Genomic DNA, 20,006 nt, shown 5'->3' on the forward strand with positions numbered 1-20,006 from the left:
GCCCTGTTCTCTCTCTCTCTCTCTCTCTCTCTCTCTCTCCCTCTCTCTCCCTCTCTCTCTCTCCCTCTCTCTCCCTCTCTCTCCCTCTCTCTCCCTCTCTCTCCCTCTCTCTCCCTCTCTCTCCCTCTCTCTCCCTCTCTCTTCCTCTCTCTCCCTCTCTCTTCCTCTCTCTCCCTCTCTCTCTCTCTCCTTTTATAGTGTGGGGTGGGTCTATGAGCAATGATTAGCCTCATGATTGTCATCATGACATTCTCCAATCATGGCTCTGACAATGTTCTGTGCCCTGATTAGGCAAAGCCTTCATTGCTTCAGCCAATCAGGGCTTAAAATGTTTTGTGGGGCTTTTGGGGGGCCGAAGAAACAGTGGAACGCCCTGACAATTTGGGAGTTCGCTAGACGGGCGAACAACTAATGTTCGGGCTAAACTTATGCTCGACCAGAACCATTTGCCCAAAACTACTAGTGACCAGAGAACCTCTTACATCAGAGTTTCCCAATACATCAGGGTCCGCAGAGTTCCCCTTTAAATCAGGGTCCGCAGAGTTCCCCTTTAGATCAGTGTCCGCAGAGTTCCCCTTTAGATCAGGGTCTACAGAGTTCCCCTTTAGATCAGGGTCTGCAGAGTTCTCCTTTGCATTGTAAGGCAAAGACGGAAACTTGGATGTAAGGGGGGAGTCTAATGTAAGGACAGGAAGGGGGCCTGCTGCAGAACATGCGCAAGGGTCCCACTGCAGGACTGTAATAATGGGCCCCAAGTTTGGGTGGGAGGCCCCTTAATGGTTTTTTGCACTGACATTTCTAGCTATGCCTCTGCTACACTGCTTCTGCCACCGACATGCCTAGGGTTCCTGGTAAAGAGGAGTAAAAAGGGAACCCGCAGTCGGTGTAGCAGGCGCTGTCCAGCCTGACCTGCCCGGTGAGCAGAGAGTACCTAGAGTGGAGCTTCAGCCTGGGGTTGGGAGGAGGGAGCGAAGAGTGGAAAGGGGGCTGAGTTACTGCACCATGGGCCTCTGAGTGGTACTTTCTCCCTGGACCAAAAGTTGCCAGTCAGGCCCTGCTCTCTGTGCCGTTTTTCCTGTTTGCTGTTATTATCAAAAGTGAAGGGGGGGGGAATCTCCTTTCACTTCCTGTTTTGGCTATGAGACAGGAAGTGAAGGGAAATCTCCAGAGACACAGATGGCAAAAATACTGACTGGGTCATAACCCTCCTTTTACTTCATCCAAAATAAAAATAAAGTTTTGCTTTTCATTCTGCATCGAACTTAAGGTCCAGTTAGGTTTTAAAAACCCCTTGTGTGTTGCTACTTTCAGCATTACTGATCCTGTTACATTAACTATAACGAAACATCATGTTTGCTTGCATTTACTTGCCACAGCACACCTCATAAACACCCTAACTCTATAATACACTGGCCACGCCCTGAGTGCCCTTCGTCACTTCCACATTTGGTGAGTGCCGTGATTTCATTGGTGTAACGAGAGGCCAGTCGCTGCCTTGCACTTCCGGGTCATAGGTTGGTCGTGTGTGGTGCGTTCCTCCGCCGTCGCTGTGTTCTGGGCGGAAGCTGGGTCTGGTAAGCGGGAGAGACGGGACGAGGCCGGAGAGCCAGGTGTGTGATCTCCGTAGCGGAAGCAGGCTGGTGGGTGGCTTGGGGGCCGCTGAAGGGATTTGCACGGAGCGGGCTCAGGCCTGAGGCCTAAAGTGCGGGACAAAATGAAAGCTGCCCAGCATGAGTGTAGCACGTCCTATGTTATTGTACGGAGTGGGTGTGTAATATGGAGCCCTGAGGGAGGGGAGGAGATGGTGGTTGTCTGCTAGGCCTGAGCTCTATAAAGGGTCCGCCGTGTGCTCGCTGTGAGGCCGGATCTTCATGTGTTATCTGAACCCAGGTAGAGGGAGCGAGCAGAACGTTGGCTCTGTGGATGTTCTGAGCCCAGCCGACTTTCCATTGTGAGAACCATTCAATGGCCACCTTGTCCTCCTCCTAGGTGGACAGTTGGTGTTCAGTTATCTCCATTACTTTGATTTCCTTTTCAAATGAAAGTGCTGGAACTTTACCTTACTTCTCTTCCCATTACAGTGATCCAGTGGCGGCTCATCGAGTGCGGCCACTGTTGTGCCCACCAACCCCGGGGGCTCACGGCTCTGACTTTGTGGCACTTACTACGACCTCCAGCGTGTGTCTCCAAGTCCTCCGCTCCTTTTCCTAAGTGCCAGGCATCCAGTTGGGTGGCCTGGCGCATTGGCCAATCAGGAAACAGGTCTGACGCCCTGCCTCCTGATTGGCGGGGATGAAGGTTTGTGTGAAAATAGCGAAAATTAATTTGCTATCGTCACACAATTGGGTGGGATCAGGGCACGCTCTCTGAGCCAACCCTATTTTGAAGCCTATTGGAGCCTTTGGCTCTAATCAGGTGCTTCAAAAAGTACCACCCCTGCCATAGGAACCCAGTCATCCTGAAAGGGGACAGGCGCATGGATTGGGGGGGGGGGGGGATCAGTATTGTGTTCTGCTAACTGTATGCGGTTATTAGCTGTGTATATATCAATCTACATTTTTTATCGCATGCTTTTATTTATATAATGCTCCAATAATTACTTGAGACCAGGTTGACCAGCAAATAGTTGCTGAAGTTGCGTTTTGTGAAGCTGACCATACACGCAAAGATCTCTCGTTAGGCTGGGTTTACATATGTGTGAATTGGATGCGTGTTTCTTCACAGGACATATAAGTGTCACTGGCTTTCAGTGGAGCTGGTTCACACAGGTCTGGGGCAGCTGCGGTCCACATTCCAAAAGGGTCCTGTGCGTGTTTGGGTCCGGTTCAGGTGTGAGTTCAGGCAAAAATTAAAGCCTGACTTTCACCTGAAATGGTGAACAGAAGCGCACCATACCCCATGCTGTGAGCCGCATATATGTGAACCCGGCCTCAAAGGATAACTCCACTTTCATGAAAAAAACAATATAGGGTAGAGCTGCACGATTCTGGGTAAAATGAGAATCACTATTTTTTTTTGCTTAGAATAAAGATCACTGTTCTCAGCGTAACATCATCTTTCACACTATACAAAAAATTGGGCTAACTTTACTGTTTTTTTACTCATTGAAGTGTATATTTTTTTTCCCCAAAAAATTGCATTTGAAAGAGTGCTGCGCAAATACAGTGTGACAAATATCTTAACAGCCTTCATTTTATTCTCTAGGGTCTCTGCTAAAAAAATATGTATGATGTTTGGGGGTTCTAAGTAATTTTCTAGCAAAAAAAAAAATATTTTAGCTTGTAAGCAACAAGTGTCAGAAAAAGGCTTAGTCTTTAAAGCTCCACTTTAAGGAGAAGTCCAGTCTGAGCTCATTTGGCTGGGCTTCTCTTATGGGTCACAGGAGTGCAATATGTTTTGCACTCCTGTGAACCGTTTTCAGCAGAGAGCAGTCTGAAGTCCGCTCTTTGCTGATGTCACCAGAATCAGTCCAGGCACCGCGTTATCCTGACTCTGGAAGTCTGGATCTGCCAGCTGCCTGGAATGATGGGCGTCTCAGCCTCTAAGTGAACCGCTGAGAAGGCCTCTCCCCACCCCTCCACAGCTCAGTGCTCCAATGAACGTGGAGGGGCTGAGCAGATAAGCTGCTGATTGACAGGCAGCAGCTCTCTGCTTGGGGAGGTGAGAGAACCAAACCATCGGTGGTGTTAGGTGCCTCGGTTCTCAGTGAAGAGGTGGTGGGGAACAGATGAAGCATCGGACCGATGCTACATCCACTCAGGTAAGTATGATTATGGGATAGAAAAAAATCCCATAGTTCTCTTTTTTAAAGTTTCACTTAAAGCACTCCTCCCCTCAATATGCCACATTTGGAGAGCTGAGTGCCACTGACTGACAGTCACGACTCTGCTCAGAGCAACAGAAAGTAATGAACGTTCAGCAGTGTTTGATCGCTCAGCCTTAGAGGCGGCGGGGGACAGATGTAGCATTACATCAATGCTGCATCCACCTAGGTAAGTACGATTAAAAAAAGAAAAATGCCATACTTCTCTTTTAACAATTCTGCTGTTTAAAGGTGGCCCCTGTTCTCCTTCATCCAGAGTGGGGGCACTCTAATACGGGGTGTGTGTTACTGGCCAGATCACCAAGGGAAAAAAAGCCTAAAAAAAAAGAAAACTAATGCAACCACTACATCTAATGATTAGTATGCTGCAGTATATTTTTGGGTTTAACCCCTTACCGCCGACCGTACGCAGATATGCGTACTCAGCTTTCAGGGGTTATACCGGGATGATGCCTGCAGCTGCAGGCATCATCCCGGTACCGTTGTTTACAGCGGGTGATCGGCTACCCCAGTATAACAACCGATGCGGCTAAAAGCCGCTCGGTTGTTATACCGGAGGAGCGGGAGGGGACATCCCCCCCTCCCGCCGCTGTTACCGGGCCTCCTGTGCGATCGGGAGGCCCGGTGTCTGATCCTGTGCCTTTCGGCGGCTGGGGGCGGGCTGAAACGAAGCTGTGGGCGGCTTCGTTCCAGCCTTCTCGTTGTAAACGCAGAAGCGACGTCATGACGTCACTTCCCGTTTACTCGGCTGCCAATGGTGCCGAATTTAAAAAAGTACACAGTATTCAGAATCGCCGTTTTCGGCGATCTGAATACTTTGAAGTGTAAAGGAGGGATGGGGGGTCTTTTTAGACCCCTGATCCCTCCATAAAGAGTACCTGTCACCACCTATTACTATCACAAGGGATGTTTACATTCTTTGTGACAGCAATAAAAGGAAAAAAAAAATTTTTTTTTTAAAACACAATTTATAAAGTAAAAAAATAAATAAAAAAAAAAAAAAATTTTTTTTTAAGTGCCCCTGTCCCCGCGAGCTCGCGCAGCGAAGAAAACGCATACGGAAGTCGCGCCCGCATATGTAAACGGTGTTCAAATCACACATTTGAGGTATCGCCGCGATCGTCAGAGCGAGAGCAATAATTCTAGCCCTAGACCTCCTCTGGAACTCAAACCTGGTAACCGTAAAAAATTTTTAAAGCGTCACCTATGGAAATTCATAGGTACCGTAGTTTGTCGCCATTCCACGAGTGCATGCAATTATAAAGGGTGACATGTTTGGTATCTATTTACTCAGCGTAACATCATCTTTCACATTATACAAAAAAATTGGGGTAACTTTACTGTTTGGATTTTTTTAAATTCATGAAAGTGTCCCTTTTCAAAAAATTTGCATTAAAACACCGCTGCACAAATACCGTGTGATAAAAAATATTGCAACAATCGCCATTTTATTCTCTAGATTCTCTGCTAAAAAAAATATATATAATGTTTGGGAACTCTAAGTAATTTTCTAGCAAAAAATACGGATTTTAACTTGTAAACACCAAATTTCAAAAATAGGCTTAGTCATGAAAGGGTTAAAGGATAAGTTCACCTTTCGTAACATGATACACTCTAAGTATTGGTGTATCATGTTACTAATAAGTATAAGGCTTGACTCACACCTTATGCATCTTTAGTGCTTTTTATGTTGAAATTTTGCACTACAGCCCATTTAACATGGTTTCCTATGGAACACGTTCTGTCTGCAAATCCGCAAAAAAGCACTAAAAATGCATAGGTGTGAATCAGGCCTAAATGTAGGAATTGCCGCTTCACGTTATTGAATTTGGATAGCTTGGATGCATTCAGCAGCCACATCAGTCACTGTTGAGGTAGTCACTGTTCACATGCTATTTTTTTTTTTACCTGGAGCCAGTGAAAAAGTAAGCTGTTGAGTGCTGGTAGGGCCACCCACAATGCAATTTTTGCCTGATTCAACTCTTCATGTTCTAACTATTCAAAAACACTTTTTAGATGAGCAGCATCGACCAAAAGTATTGTGTGCTTGTGAGTCACAGTGGTAGAGACAATACATAGGTACCGCTGACGCCGGGCGCTTTGTGTCAAAGTAGCCTGAACCTCATGAATAATAGTGTGTGAACGACATATTAATATACCTGTTTTTGTATCTCTTGTGGGTCCATGCATAGTTTTGATTCTTGGAAGGCCTCTTGTCGTCTTTCTAGTACTTGCATTGCGCTCTTTTTGATGTGTGTTATTTCTTGTTTTTGAACTCGACCATAAAGCGCAAATTGTATGTTAAAATGTGCTGCAGTGTACAAAAAAAATATCTATGTAGAAATGTTAAATGACAGACTTTTTTTTTTTTTTTTTTTTTTTTTTATCATTTTCTTTTACCATAGACATCTATTAATTTATGTGGCTGTATATATTTATTCAGCATTGCAGACATTATTAGTGTGACGTTATAGTAGGAAAGAGTCCATCTGCAATGAAAAAATGTTTTAAAGCTGAAAAAATAAAAATAAATTGGGCTCCTGCAGGATGTCATAATGTGGCGCTACGCATGACATACTAGCACATTATGACAGACTTGCCTTAAGACCCCTTTCACACTGGAGCATTTTGCAGGCGCTATAGCGTTAAAAATAGCACCTGCAAACCGCCCTAAAACAGCTGCTCCATTCACTCCGCCCCCCCCCCCCCCCCCCCCCCGCTAGCGGCCAAATATCGCTGCTTTACCGCTGACACCAGTGGCGGTACAGCGTGAAAGGGGTCTAAAACTAAAAGCTCCAGCAGTGCACTGTCACTGCTGCTGTGGCTTCCATCTTCACCTAGTCTTCCTTCCAGGTTCGCAGGCTTTGGCTGTTTAAATGGCTGGCACCACGCATTCAGAGCACAGTGAGCATGCGCCAGTGATGACACTGGCTGCTACTAAAGTACGTTTATGATAGGTATAAATCAATAAGGTCTTTACTGCCACTTTAAATGCCAGTAAATAACCTGGTTCACCACAAAGATTACGGCGTACAATATAATGTCTGTCATTTGGCTGTGTTTGTGATGCTTGTGTTAAATTTCTGTATTTTTTGTTTTTCAGCCTGAAACACCATGGCTGGGGTGTTTCCATACAGACCTGGGGTTCCCCCCATGCCTGGCCCACCACCAATAGCGCCAGATTACATGTCTGAAGAAAAGTTACAGGAGAAAGGTGAATTATTTTAAGTTGACCAATATTATACTTTGCGTATCTCAAACTACAGGTCAATTAAATGTTTAAACTGTCAATGCTTCTAAACCTAAAGGAAACATCTGCTGAGCAAGCATGCAGCTAGTGAGAGGTTTTAGTAAAATGTGAGATCATGTTTTGCGTACTTTTTCTAGCTCAGTGCATGAAGTTGCATTTTCAGTATACAAGGGCATTAAAGTGGTTATTGAGGCAAAAGGGTTTTTACCTTAATGCATTTTCTTCATTAAGGCAAAAATGTTTTCAAAAGTTGCTCCCCCAATCCCCTTTTAAACACTTGATCGATCTAGCGCTATGCCCATCTGCAGCAACTCTTATCACAGGAGACTCGACGGCAGCACAAGCCATTGGCTCTGCTGCTATTTGTGAAATCCTGTGAGGAGGAAGCAGGAGTGAGGCCAAACCAGGCTGTGTGTGTCTATAGACAAAGCCCGGCTCGAGATTGAGCCTGCGTGAGTGGCCCCCATAGCAAGCAGCTTGCTACGGAGGCACTCAGAAGAGGAGGAGCCAAGATTGTCTGCAGGGAACCCCAGGAAAGGAGGTTCATGGGGCTCATCTGCAAAACGATTGCACGGAGCAGGTAAGTAAAACATGTTTATTTTGAGAGGGGAGGCTTTAAAACCGCTTTAATGGCAGGTTGCATATTTTCTGAGTATAATTTTTTTAAACTGTTTATAACAGCAAGTGTTTGCTAATATGATTTTTTTTTTTTTTTTTGCATTAGCTCGCAAATGGCAACAACTGCAGGCCAAACGTTATGCAGAGAAAAGGAAATTTGGCTTTGTGGATGCTCAGAAAGAAGACATGCCCCCAGAGCACGTGCGCAAAATCATTCGTGACCATGGTGACATGACAAACAGGAAGTTCCGTCATGATAAGAGGGTCTACCTTGGGTAAGGTCACATTTGGTTATGAGATATTTTTTAGTCCTATAGTTACCTATGTATCTGTTGCCAAATTCCATTGCAGTTGTGTTATATAGATTGTTGTGCATTTGTTTTTCAGAGCTCTGAAGTACATGCCACATGCAGTGCTGAAATTACTAGAAAACATGCCCATGCCTTGGGAGCAGATTAGAGATGTGCCAGTGTTGTATCATATTACTGGAGCTATTTCTTTTGTCAATGAGATCCCTTGGGTTATAGAACCTGTTTACATAGCACAATGGGGGTAAGAAAAGCTGTACTCCCAATGTATGTTTTTGTGTTATTAATATGCATTGTTCAGCATTTTATTATGTTTTAGTGGTATGTTTATAATAATGTCTCTGGGGGGGAAAAAAGCCACTGAAGGATACGAGGTGCAGGCACTCAGAGGTTCCTGGACATATCTGTATTTGACCAAATGTCAGGCAAAGCGTTGTCACTTTCTGGCAGTGTTGGAGCTTGGACAAGTGTGGCAGGGTTTACTGAAAGCTGCTGCACTTCAAAGCTGTCAGCAGATTTCTAATTTATTTTGTTAGTATCAATTTTTTTTCGGGTGGTGTGCGGAAAGAGTTTCTAATGAGTTTCCCTCATTTTGGAATGTTTCCTCTAACTATGTAGCATCTCTCCCTCTGCTTTCGTTCCCAAGAATTAGCAGTAGGTTATTAAGTAGAGTAGATTTCTAATTGCTATGAGTAAGGTTGCTCTAGCCACATTTGGCACACTTGCTAGATTATTTTATGATGTTTGGCTGGATGAAGTCTTCCTGCTTTAGCCTGTTTGTCACTGTGTCCCATACAACTCTTCAAACAGGTCAATGTGGATCATGATGAGGAGAGAAAAGCGAGACAGACGTCATTTCAAGAGGATGAGATTTCCCCCCTTTGATGATGAAGAGCCACCTCTGGATTATGCTGATAACATTCTTGATGTGGAGCCCCTGGAGGCTATCCAGCTGGAGCTGGACAACGAAGAGGATGCTCCAGTCATGGACTGGTTCTATGATCACCAGCCCCTAAGAGACAACAGAAAGTAAGACTTCTCACACTCTGTGATATCAACATTCATTAAATCTTTAGCGTTCTCCTTTGCGATTTGTTGTATAAAGTATTTCAAGTAAAAAAAATATAACTTCCAATTATGCAATTACCTTCTAGGTATGTGAATGGGACAACATACCAACGTTGGCAATTCACGCTTCCTATGATGTCGACTCTGTACCGACTGGCCAATCAGCTGCTCACAGATCTTGTTGATGACAACTACTTTTACCTGTTTGATTTGAAAGCTTTTTTCACATCTAAGGCTTTAAACATGGCAATTCCAGGTGGGCCAAAATTTGAGCCATTGGTTCGCGATATAAATTTGCAGTAAGTCTGAAACATACTCTCAACTTAGGTTTAATATCCAACGTTTATCCTTTTGATTTCACCAGTAACCTTTTTTTTTTTTTTTTTCTTAGGGATGAGGATTGGAATGAGTTCAATGATATTAACAAAATCATTATTCGCCAGCCAATTCGCACAGAGTACAAAATCGCATTTCCGTATCTGTACAACAATCTCCCTCATCATGTGCATCTGACATGGTAAGGAATAGAGCCAGATATTTTGACACATCATTATATACAGTGATTGCCAGTTCACCACAACATTACATCATCTTACAGGTACCATACTCCAAATGTGGTTTTCATTAAAACAGAGGATCCTGATCTTCCAGCTTTTTATTTTGATCCTCTTATCAACCCCATATCACATAGACATTCTGTAAAGGTGAGTGCTATATTATGTTAAATTTTAAATGAAAGTTTACAAACCTTGATTTGAAATGGGGAACTGCTATTCAAATTTTAGTTCTGATTTCTGCAATCTGTCTTGATGCAATTCACGATTCCTGTTAATGGGACATGTCTTATTTGAGCACAATTGTGAGAGTTTGTGAACCCTTAAATTTTCTCAAGTTTGTGATAATGCCACTTAAAATGCAATTTGATTTTAGTCACTTTGTAATAAATGACAGACTGTTATCCCATCCAAATACAATAAATCTTATGTAAAACTTTCTCAGTTTTATTTTTTGAAACAAATGAGTCGGAACTTAAAAAAAAATGTACCTAGTTACATCGCCATCAAATTTCACTAGTTTACATACCTACACTGTAGCTGTATCCATAGAGAAAGGTCTTTTAGACCCTTGATTGTGTATTCTTACTGAATGGACTTGTGTTAAGTATCCTTTATTGTAACATAATGTAATTCTATCCTCCTTTAGAGTCAGGAGCCTTTACCAGATGATGATGAAGAGTTTGAGTTACCAGAATATGTGGAGCCATTCCTCAAGGAAACTCCTCTTTATACAGACAACACAGCCAATGGCATAGCCCTGCTTTGGGCGCCTCGCCCGTTCAACCTGAGGTCTGGTAGAACACGAAGGGCTGTTGACATACCTCTGGTGAAGAACTGGTAAGTGCTGTCATGGCATTCAGACATGTTAATACTAAATTTGTGTTTGTGTTTCTCAAGTAGTCATATCTGATTTGTTAAAGGTACCGGGAGCATTGTCCAGCTGGTCAGCCTGTTAAAGTTCGCGTCTCCTACCAGAAACTGCTGAAGTACTATGTCCTTAATGCTCTTAAACATAGACCACCTAAGGCCCAGAAAAAAAGGTGAGTTGCCCTGAGTGGCTAAGTGGCTTTTTTTTTTTTTTTGTATTGTATTTTTCTGGTATCTTAACAGTTTATCTGTTTGTTCAGGTATCTATTCCGCTCATTCAAAGCTACAAAGTTTTTCCAATCCACTAAGCTGGACTGGGTGGAGGTTGGACTTCAGGTTTGTCGCCAAGGCTACAACATGCTGAACTTGCTGATCCACAGAAAGAACTTGAATTACCTTCACTTGGACTACAATTTCAATTTGAAACCTGTAAAAACACTCACCACCAAGGTATAACTACATACATATGAGTATCAGTACATAAAAAATGTGGGCTTTGCAAGGCAACTTTAAACAATCACAAGTTATAGATTAAGGCTATCTTTACATCCTGAAGATTTAAGAATTCTTATGCTTTGCAGACATATATTTTTTTTTTAAGCTGAAGGCAAGTAGCAAAGTACTCATTTTATATACACATATATGAATTGCTTTGTCTGGCAAAGAATAAACCAGACAAACTGGGACTCAGGGGGAGCCAATGGCGCTGCGCTGCTGTCTCAGTCAATGAGGAGGGAGAGTCCCGGACAGCCGAGTCTCTCATGCAACATCGCTTGATCTAGATGGTCCTTGGGTAAGTATTAGGGAGGCTGCTGCACTCAGAAGGCTTTTTATCTTAATGTATTAAGAGAAAAAAACCTTCTGCCTTTACAAACACTTTAAAGAACTCTTTCATCATTTATTAATTTTATAAGAATATAACCAACTATGTAAAAAGTAAATGGCCACAAAAAATAAACACTGGGTCGCCAAAAAGAGTTCTGCATAGAAAGATAGAAAAAGAAGGGCACATCAGCCCTTGTGCATTACCTAATGCACCATTTATTAATGTCCAAAGTAAATAAAACTTACACTCAAATGAGTCAAGCCTCAGGCCTTTAACAACTTCCCGCCTGGCCTATAGAAAAATGATGGCCAGGTGGTGGTTCAGTTATCCTGACTGAACGTCATATGACGTCCTTCAGGACAACTGCTGGCGTGTCCCCGTGGGGGGGGCACGGCGATCGGTGGTGCAGCGTGTCAGTCTGACACACCGCTACACCGATCTCAGTAATGAGGCTCTGAGGGAGGCTCTTTACCACGTGATCAGCCGTGTCCAATCATGGCTGATCATGATGTAAACAGGAAGAGCAGTTTATCGGCTTTTCCTCATCAGTGAAGGAGAAAACATACTTTTTTTACAACATTTTATAACAAACTAAAATTTTATTTATTTTTTTTTCAAAATTTTCAGTCTTTTTTTTTATGTGTTTAGCAAAAAATAAAACCCCCAGAGGTGTTCAAATATCACCAAAAGAAAGCTCTTCTGTAGGAACAAAATGATAAAAATTTTTGTTTGGCTGCAGTGTAGCATGACCGCGCAATTGTCACTTAAAAAGTGACATCATTGAAAATTGGCTTGGGCAGGAAGGGGGGTAAGTGCCTGGTATTGAAGTGGTTAAAGCTCACAGGACAGGAACAAAAGTTTTAAGTAAGAGGACCTGGACACCAATCCACATCAGATACAAGTTCTGAGGAAGAAGGGTATACCCCTTGAACCTCAGAATGCGATGCTGTTAAAGTATAATTGCTGCCAGGCAGCTAGCATTTTTAGAAAAATCAGCAATAGCAGTTTCTGTGTTTTAGTTTAGCACTGGTTTCCTGTTTTACTTGATTGCCTTTTTTTTCCCTATAAAACAGTGTGTATTTCTGATCTACTGAGTGACTACTTTATTTAACCATTCTCGTATATCTTCATGCAGGAGCGTAAGAAGTCTCGATTTGGCAATGCCTTTCATTTGTGCCGAGAGGTTCTTCGTCTGACCAAACTGGTGGTGGATAGTCATGTGCAGTATAGGCTTGGTAACGTGGATGCCTTCCAGGTAGATCAATGGTGCACTTAAGCAGTTTACATACCCCACCCCCGTGTGTGTGTGTGTTGTTTTTTTTTTTTTTTTTTTTTTTTTTTTCCTCTGACAGCATTTGCCAAAATCTATATGCATGTAGTAAAAAATGAAAAAAAAGTAGTATGGCAGTCTAGAGTAACTATTGTGTATTTTAAGTTATCAGATGGACTTCAGTACATCTTTGCCCACGTGGGCCAGCTGACTGGCATGTACAGATACAAGTACAAACTTATGAGACAGATCCGAATGTGCAAAGACTTGAAACACTTAATCTATTACAGGTTTAACACAGTAAGTGCACTTTACGCTTGGATTTATTTTGACTCGTGTCAAGGACTGTATGCTAATTTTTTCTCCCCCCCTAATTCTGAATTAGGGTCCAGTGGGAAAAGGACCAGGTTGTGGCTTTTGGGCAGCTGGGTGGAGAGTTTGGCTTTTCTTTATGCGTGGCATCACCCCGTTGCTGGAGAGGTGGCTTGGAAATCTTCTGGCTAGACAGTTTGAAGGTTAGTAATAAGTTTTCTTTAACTGCAGCTCTGTGACTTCTAGGAATTGTATTTGTTCTCTGTGCTTATACATGCTCTTCTCCTTTCTCAGGTCGTCATTCCAAGGGGGTAGCAAAAACAGTGACGAAGCAGAGAGTGGAATCTCACTTTGATCTTGAGCTGAGAGCAGCCGTCATGCATGACATTTTGGACATGATGCCAGAGGGTATCAAGCAGAATAAAGCAAGGACTATCCTGCAACACTTGAGTGAAGCCTGGAGATGCTGGAAGGCAAACATTCCCTGGAAGGTGAATGCAGAAAATGTCCTAGATAATTTTGCTTTTGAAATATTTTAGCACTTTAAAAATGTTGCTGGCTCAAAGGTGTTTTTTGTTTTCTTCTGTTTTTTTTAATTTGTTTTTTTTGTATTCAAATCCGATAATCACAATAATATCTCCAGTGTAATTGGTTAACACTTGGGCTCTCACATCTGTACTCTCCCTTTTGGACTGTTAACCTGATAATTCGGCAATAACTTTGTCTTTACTTTATTTAACAAAGTAATACTTATATTGTCTTTTAACCCCTTTACGATTGACTTTCTTACTGGGCACTGCATATATGTGTAGCTTTGTGCACAAGGACTATCTCTTGACCATGTGATCACTGCGATGAGCCTGTCACAGTGATCAGCACTGTGAGAGCCTGCCCCTGTACAATGGGAGGAGGAGAAGATACACTTTGGGGGTTATTTACTAAAGGCAAATCCACTTTGCACTACAAGTGCAAACTGCACTTGAAAGTGCACTTGGAAGTGCAGCCGCTGTAGATCCGAGGGGGACATGCAAGGAAATTAAACAGCATTTAAGCTTGCACATGAATGGATAATAAAATCAGCAGAGCTTCCCCTCCATTTCAGATTTTCAGCGACTGCACTTTCAGTGCAATTTCAAGTCTAGTTTGCACTTGTAGTGCAAAGTGGATTTGCCTTTCGTAAATAGCCCCCATTATCTTTTTATTCTCACTAGAGAAGTCTGGAAAAAAAAAAAAAGCTGTTTGGGCAAAACAGTGCTAACGTCAGTGTTTTTAGGTTTAAAAACATTACTGGGTCCTTGCATTATTTAAAAGTTTTAACTGCTTAAACATTTTTATTTTTTTTAGGTACCAGGTCTTCCTACACCTATTGAGAACATGATTCTCCGGTATGTAAAAGCAAAGGCTGATTGGTGGACAAACACTGCCCATTACAACAGAGAGCGTATTCGCCGTGGTGCAACTGTGGACAAAACCGTGTGTAAGAAGAACCTGGGCCGCTTGACTCGTCTGTACCTGAAGGCTGAGCAAGAAAGACAGCACAACTACCTAAAGGTGAGCACTAGAGTGCTAGAATTTCTGATGTAAAAAAAAAAATCACATCCTTATACTAAAAGCTGAATGTATTTTGCTATTTGTTTAACTGCTTCTGATCGATTTTAGGATGGGCCCTACATCACTGCTGAAGAGGCTGTAGCAGTATACACCACCACAGTGCACTGGCTGGAAAGCAGAAGGTTCTCTCCTATACCATTCCCTCCTCTTTCCTACAAACATGATACTAAACTGCTCATCCTGGCTCTTGAGAGACTGAAGGAAGCATACAGGTAATTATGTGGCCCTCTACATTAACCCAAGTGGTTTTATTAGCAATCGGTTGCAGTAGTCCATTACAGTGTTGTATGCTTAATTCTAAAGTGTTTATTGGAAGTTCCATACTTCACTTTTGCAGATAAAATACTCTGTTATGTTTAAGCTGAACAGTTGCAGATGATTGTACCATTTTTTTATTTCTATGTCCATTGAAACTCGATTCTTCTTGATTTAGTGTGAAGTCCCGTTTAAATCAGTCTCAAAGAGAAGAGTTGGGATTGATTGAACAAGCGTATGACAATCCCCACGAAGCTTTGTCCAGAATCAAGCGTCACTTGCTCACTCAAAGAGCTTTCAAGGAGGTAATGGGCAATTTGATCTCTCCTGTAGTTTTTAGATGATTTTATTTATTTTTAAGATTTGTAAATTGCAAGATTTTCATATTTTTGACTTTTTTTTTTTTTTAACCAATTTTAAGGTGGGAATAGAGTTCATGGATCTTTACAGTCACCTAGTCCCTGTCTATGATGTTGAGCCTCTCGAGAAGATCACTGATGCTTACCTGGATCAATATCTGTGGTATGAAGCAGACAAGAGGCGACTCTTCCCTCCTTGGATCAAACCTGCAGACACAGAACCCCCTCCTTTACTTGTGTACAAGTGGTGCCAAGGTAAACTATAGACACTACTTTCTGCAATAACACCACTTTAAGAAACCTACTGAAATTTTTCAAAACTTGTATTGTAAAAATGTATAAGATTTCGATTGATTGCTATTAACTAGGTGTCACAGAGTGAAATTTCAAAAATGTGTTGGGTTACATAAAAATACTACGAGAGCCCCCTATTGGGGCTTTAAAGCAGCCAATGAGATACAGTGAAGATAGTCAAAAAATTCATTTTATTGGTACAAAAAATATAAAATGGATTCTGACTATTGAAGTCAGGACATGAACTGAGTACGGCATAAAAATTGCAACGAACAATGCACAATACAGTGTGTTTTAAGACAACAAGAATTTTGAGTATTGAATCCTTAGAAATTACAACGGACGGTGCCTGTAATTGGGAACAATATACAATACAGTGTATGTAGGACAACAAGAATTATGGGTATTAAAATCCTGACGCGTTTCGACCCTCACTGGGTCTTCTTCAGAGGATAGTTGTCAACTGTAGAGATGTAAGCATATATCAAACATAGCATAAAACTCAACAATAGTAAACCTATGTATATACAATGTAACATATCTACATAAATTATATAGTTACCTATCACAGAGTTCCCGACAGTTCAAAATATTTATTTAAAATAGTATGGTTCCTCCTATGTCCTTTGTCTCCCCCGTGTCGGGCCAACTCCCCAGAGTGCGGGTGATAGACCAGATATGCCTTGCGAGGGATCACGCCTGCATTGCCCCCCAAAGGGGGGGAAGGAAAGGGACAGCGGGTGGCCCGAGCTGCACCCAGGTAAAGTAGCGGTGGTACTAAAAACAAAATTAGAAGCAAGGAGTCAATTAGTTCCTCCAAAGGACTGGCAATTCCCCTATTTGGGGGCAGTATACTCATATTGGGATATAGGTCCATGGGTATGCAGGGAACAAAAAGTGCAAGGGGCAGAAGAAAGGGGGGGGGGGGAGGGAAGGGAAAAAGGGGGAGGGGGGAAAAAAAAGGGGGCGGGGGAAAGCTGGGAAGGGAGGAAGGGACGTGTGGGGGAGAAAGAAGTGAAATGGATGGGTACAAACGCAGGAGGAAACAGTGAACCCCACAGTGTGAAAGGGAGTGACTAGCAAGAACAAACAAGCAAGCCTTGCTAGTTTGTTCCTGCTAGTCACTCCCTTTCACACTGTGGGGTTCACTGTTTCCTCCTGCGTTTGTACCCATCCATTTCCCTTCTTTCTCCCCCACACGTCCCTTCCTCCCTTCCCAGCTTTCCTTCACCACCCCCCCCTTCTTTTTTTTTTTCCCCTTCCCTTCTTCCCCCCCCCCCCTTTCTTCTGCCCCTTGCACTTTTTGTTCCCTGCATACCCATGGACCTATATCCCAATATGAGTATACTGCCCCCAAATAGGGGAATTGCCAGTCCTTTGGAGGAACTAATTGACTCCTTGCTTCTAATTTTGTTTTTAGTACCACCGCTACTTTACCTGGGTGCAGCTCGGGCCACCCGCTGTCCCTTTCCTCCCCCCCCCCCCCCCCCCCCGTGGGGGGCAATGCCAGCGTGATCCCTCGCAAGGCATATCTGGTCTATCACCCGCACTCTGGGGAGTTGGCCCGACACGGGGGAGACAAAGGACATAGGAGGAACCATACTATTTTAAATATTTTCAACTGTCGGGAACTCTGATAGGTAACTATATAATTTATGCTGATATGTTACATTGTATATACATAGGTTTACTATTGTTGAGTTTTATGCTATGTTTGATATATGCTTACATCTCTACAGTTGACAACTGTCCTCTGAAGAAGACCCAGTGAGGGTCGAAACGCGTCAGGATTTAATACCCATAATTCTTGTTGTCCTACATACACTATATTGTATATTGTTCCCAATTACGGGCACCGTCCGTTGTAATTTCTAAGGATTCAATACTCAAAATTCTTGTCTTAAAACACACTGTATTGTCCGTTGCAATTTTTATGCCGTACTCAGTTCATGTCCTGACTTCAATAGTCAGAATCCATTTATTTTATAATATTTTATATTTTTTGTACCAATAAAATGAATTTTTTGACTATCTTCACTGTATCTCATTGGCTGCTTTAAAGCCCCAGTAGGGGGTTCTCGTAGTATTTTTATGCATTTTATGGGGTGTGCAGCCCATTTGTCTACACTCATGTGAGTGTCTTTTGTTGGTCATTTTTGTGTTGGGTTACATTTTTAACGTTTTCTGAAAGCTTATTACGTTTAAAAGAAAATGCTGTTGGCAGATGTAGGGAGCTTTAAGCTATATCGCTACATCTGTACAAAACTTCCAGATGTAATTGCAAATATGTGCAGCCATATCTTAACAATATCCTAACTGTGAATTTTACTGTTATCTCTACCCTAACACCTAAACTTCATCATGTTAAGTTACATTTAATCTCACCCTAAATCTAATAATAAACTCTTAACTGGGCAATAGCAGTAAACACAACCGTATTATCCTCCAATCTGAGCAATTAAAGGAAAGCTATAGTGGGAGGAATTTATCAAAACGGGCGGCCAGGGTCTCAAGCAGATGTGCATGGCAACCAATCAATCTTTCATTTTCAAAGCTTAAAGTGGAACTTAAAGTGGTGTTCCGGCCAAAATTATACTTTTTAAATAAAAATACCCCTATAATACACAAGCTTAATGTATTCTAGTAAAGTTAGTCTGTAAACTAAGGTCTGTTTTGTTAGTTTATAGCAGTAGTTTGTTATTTTATAAACTTACAGCAGGCCGTGGCCATCTTAAGTGTGGGCATCTGAAGCCAGACTGTTTCTTCCTGGATCTCATCCTTGCAGATCTCGCACATGCTCAGTGCAGCACAAGCAGTGTAATAGGTTTCAGGTCAGGTTTCCATAGCAACGACAGTTTCAGAGGAAGTTGCCGCCCCTTCCCAGAAGGCATTGCAAACGGGAAATGATGCGATGGGCCGCGGCCAGGGAGGAGGAAGTGAAAAATGAATACAGCAGATATACAGTAGGTGCTGAGAAAAAAAATATCCAATTTGTTTACAGTGCACAGTTTAGTGAGGGATGCTGAAGAGTTGTAAAAGTGGGTGGAACTCCACTTTAAGTCATAAAATTTAAGTCCTGCTAGATCACTTTAGGCTGGTCCTTTTGCAGTTATAGCAAAATCATTAAAAAATGTCTATATGGTTTAAAATCCAGTAATACACCAATTCACCTGCTCTGCACATGATCAGTTGCTCTCCATTTTAGGCACTGCTGAGTTTGTAGTGGCCGATATGACAGTCCTAGTGCGGAATTAACACCTCCTATCCTTTAGCCCGGGTTCACACTACAATGGGCTGCGGATCGTACAGGAGCGCTGTGCGTCCCTGTTCCCCGTTTCAGGGACGAATCAGGGCCGATTCTATGCCTGAATTCGGCCCTGAAACTGAGCCAAAGACGCACAGCAGCCGCCCCGGAGATATGTGACCCGGCTCCATAGGGAGCCAGTCACATTCTCCTGCTATGCGAATTAGATGTGCGTTTAGGTGTGAACCGGGGCTTACAGCCAAGGAAGCTGCTTTTGTTTGATCTGCACCCGCCATGGTGCTGCACATGTGATCAGTTATGAATCCAGCCATTAGATGATTTGACAGTTTGGTTAAGGATCAATACAAATATGACAGCAATCTTGGCATTTCAGGAATGCAGCTGTTTTTTGAAACCAATAAATCTATGGATTAAGTTCCACTTTATGATTTACTGCTGGCTCTGGGCTTCAGCAAATAGGCAGCCTCTGGCAAGAAGAAACAGGAACATTGCTGTAGGCAATTTCCAGCACATTAATAATTATGCAACCAAAATTAGGGTGTATGTTCCTTGCTAAAGAACATTATTTTTTTATCAAGTTGTTATGGATAAAGTTCAGTTTTTAACTGAACAAGCTGAAGATGGACGCTGATCCAGAGTCTGGCTGATCTTGATAAATTGGTATTGTATTGAGTATAATCTAGTTATTAATTATTATAGGTTAAAACTGTATTATTTTCTTGTAGGATTGTATAATACTGAGAGGACATTTATCAATGCAAATGCTTTTCTTTACGATATTGCATCTTTGAAACGTGCCTTTCAGTCACAGACTGAATTCCTTGTTGCACTGCCCCAGTTTATACTTCAGTGCTGCTTTTGGCTCTCTGTATTGCCCCGTACACATGGTCGGATTTTCCGATGGAAAATGTGTGATAGGACCTTTTTGTCGGAAATTCCGACCGTGTGTGGGCTCCATAACACCTTTTCCATCGGATTTTCCGACACACAAAGTTTGAGAGCAGGCTATAAAATTTTCTGACAACAAAACCCGTTGTCGAAATTTCCGATCGTGTGTACACAAATCCGACGCACAAAGTGCCACGCATGCTCAGAATAAATAAAGAGATGAAAGCTATTGGCTACTGCCCCGTTTATAGTCCCGACGTACGTGTTTTACGTCACCGCGTTCAGAATGATCGGATTTTCCGACAACTTTGTGTGACCATGTGTATGCAAGACAAGTTTGAGCCAACATCCGTCGGAAAAAATCCTAGGATATTGTTGTCGGAATGTCTGATCAATGTCCGACCGTGTGTACGGGGCATTACAGTCTGATGATAT

The 20,006-nt window shown here is 42.5% G+C and overlaps 1 protein-coding gene across 2 annotated transcripts in view; it reads left to right on the forward strand.

Moving 5' to 3' along the window:
* The first annotated feature begins 1,448 nt into the window (after window positions 1–1,448).
* Window positions 1,449–20,006, forward strand: part of PRPF8 (pre-mRNA processing factor 8) — a 37,813-nt gene continuing 19,255 nt past the window's right edge. The window contains exons 1-19 of one of the 2 annotated variants that reach the window (XM_073616632.1): window positions 1,449–1,574; window positions 6,927–7,037; window positions 7,798–7,966; window positions 8,079–8,243; window positions 8,810–9,028; window positions 9,154–9,366; window positions 9,459–9,584; window positions 9,666–9,771; window positions 10,271–10,461; window positions 10,545–10,664; window positions 10,752–10,941; window positions 12,453–12,572; window positions 12,753–12,887; window positions 12,973–13,102; window positions 13,194–13,390; window positions 14,244–14,450; window positions 14,559–14,722; window positions 14,944–15,070; window positions 15,187–15,379. In XM_073616632.1, coding sequence (XP_073472733.1) covers window positions 6,938–7,037; window positions 7,798–7,966; window positions 8,079–8,243; window positions 8,810–9,028; window positions 9,154–9,366; window positions 9,459–9,584; window positions 9,666–9,771; window positions 10,271–10,461; window positions 10,545–10,664; window positions 10,752–10,941; window positions 12,453–12,572; window positions 12,753–12,887; window positions 12,973–13,102; window positions 13,194–13,390; window positions 14,244–14,450; window positions 14,559–14,722; window positions 14,944–15,070; window positions 15,187–15,379 — 2,872 coding nt within the window. In that variant the 5' untranslated portion in view covers window positions 1,449–1,574; window positions 6,927–6,937. Of the gene's footprint in view, window positions 1,611–6,926; window positions 7,038–7,797; window positions 7,967–8,078; window positions 8,244–8,809; window positions 9,029–9,153; window positions 9,367–9,458; window positions 9,585–9,665; window positions 9,772–10,270; window positions 10,462–10,544; window positions 10,665–10,751; window positions 10,942–12,452; window positions 12,573–12,752; window positions 12,888–12,972; window positions 13,103–13,193; window positions 13,391–14,243; window positions 14,451–14,558; window positions 14,723–14,943; window positions 15,071–15,186; window positions 15,380–20,006 lie in introns of both variants that reach the window. The other variant, XM_073616631.1, reaches the window with a different exon arrangement.

Source organism: Aquarana catesbeiana, linkage group LG02, assembly GCF_042186555.1.
Source record: "Aquarana catesbeiana isolate 2022-GZ linkage group LG02, ASM4218655v1, whole genome shotgun sequence".
Classification (NCBI taxonomy): domain Eukaryota; kingdom Metazoa; phylum Chordata; class Amphibia; order Anura; family Ranidae; genus Aquarana; species Aquarana catesbeiana.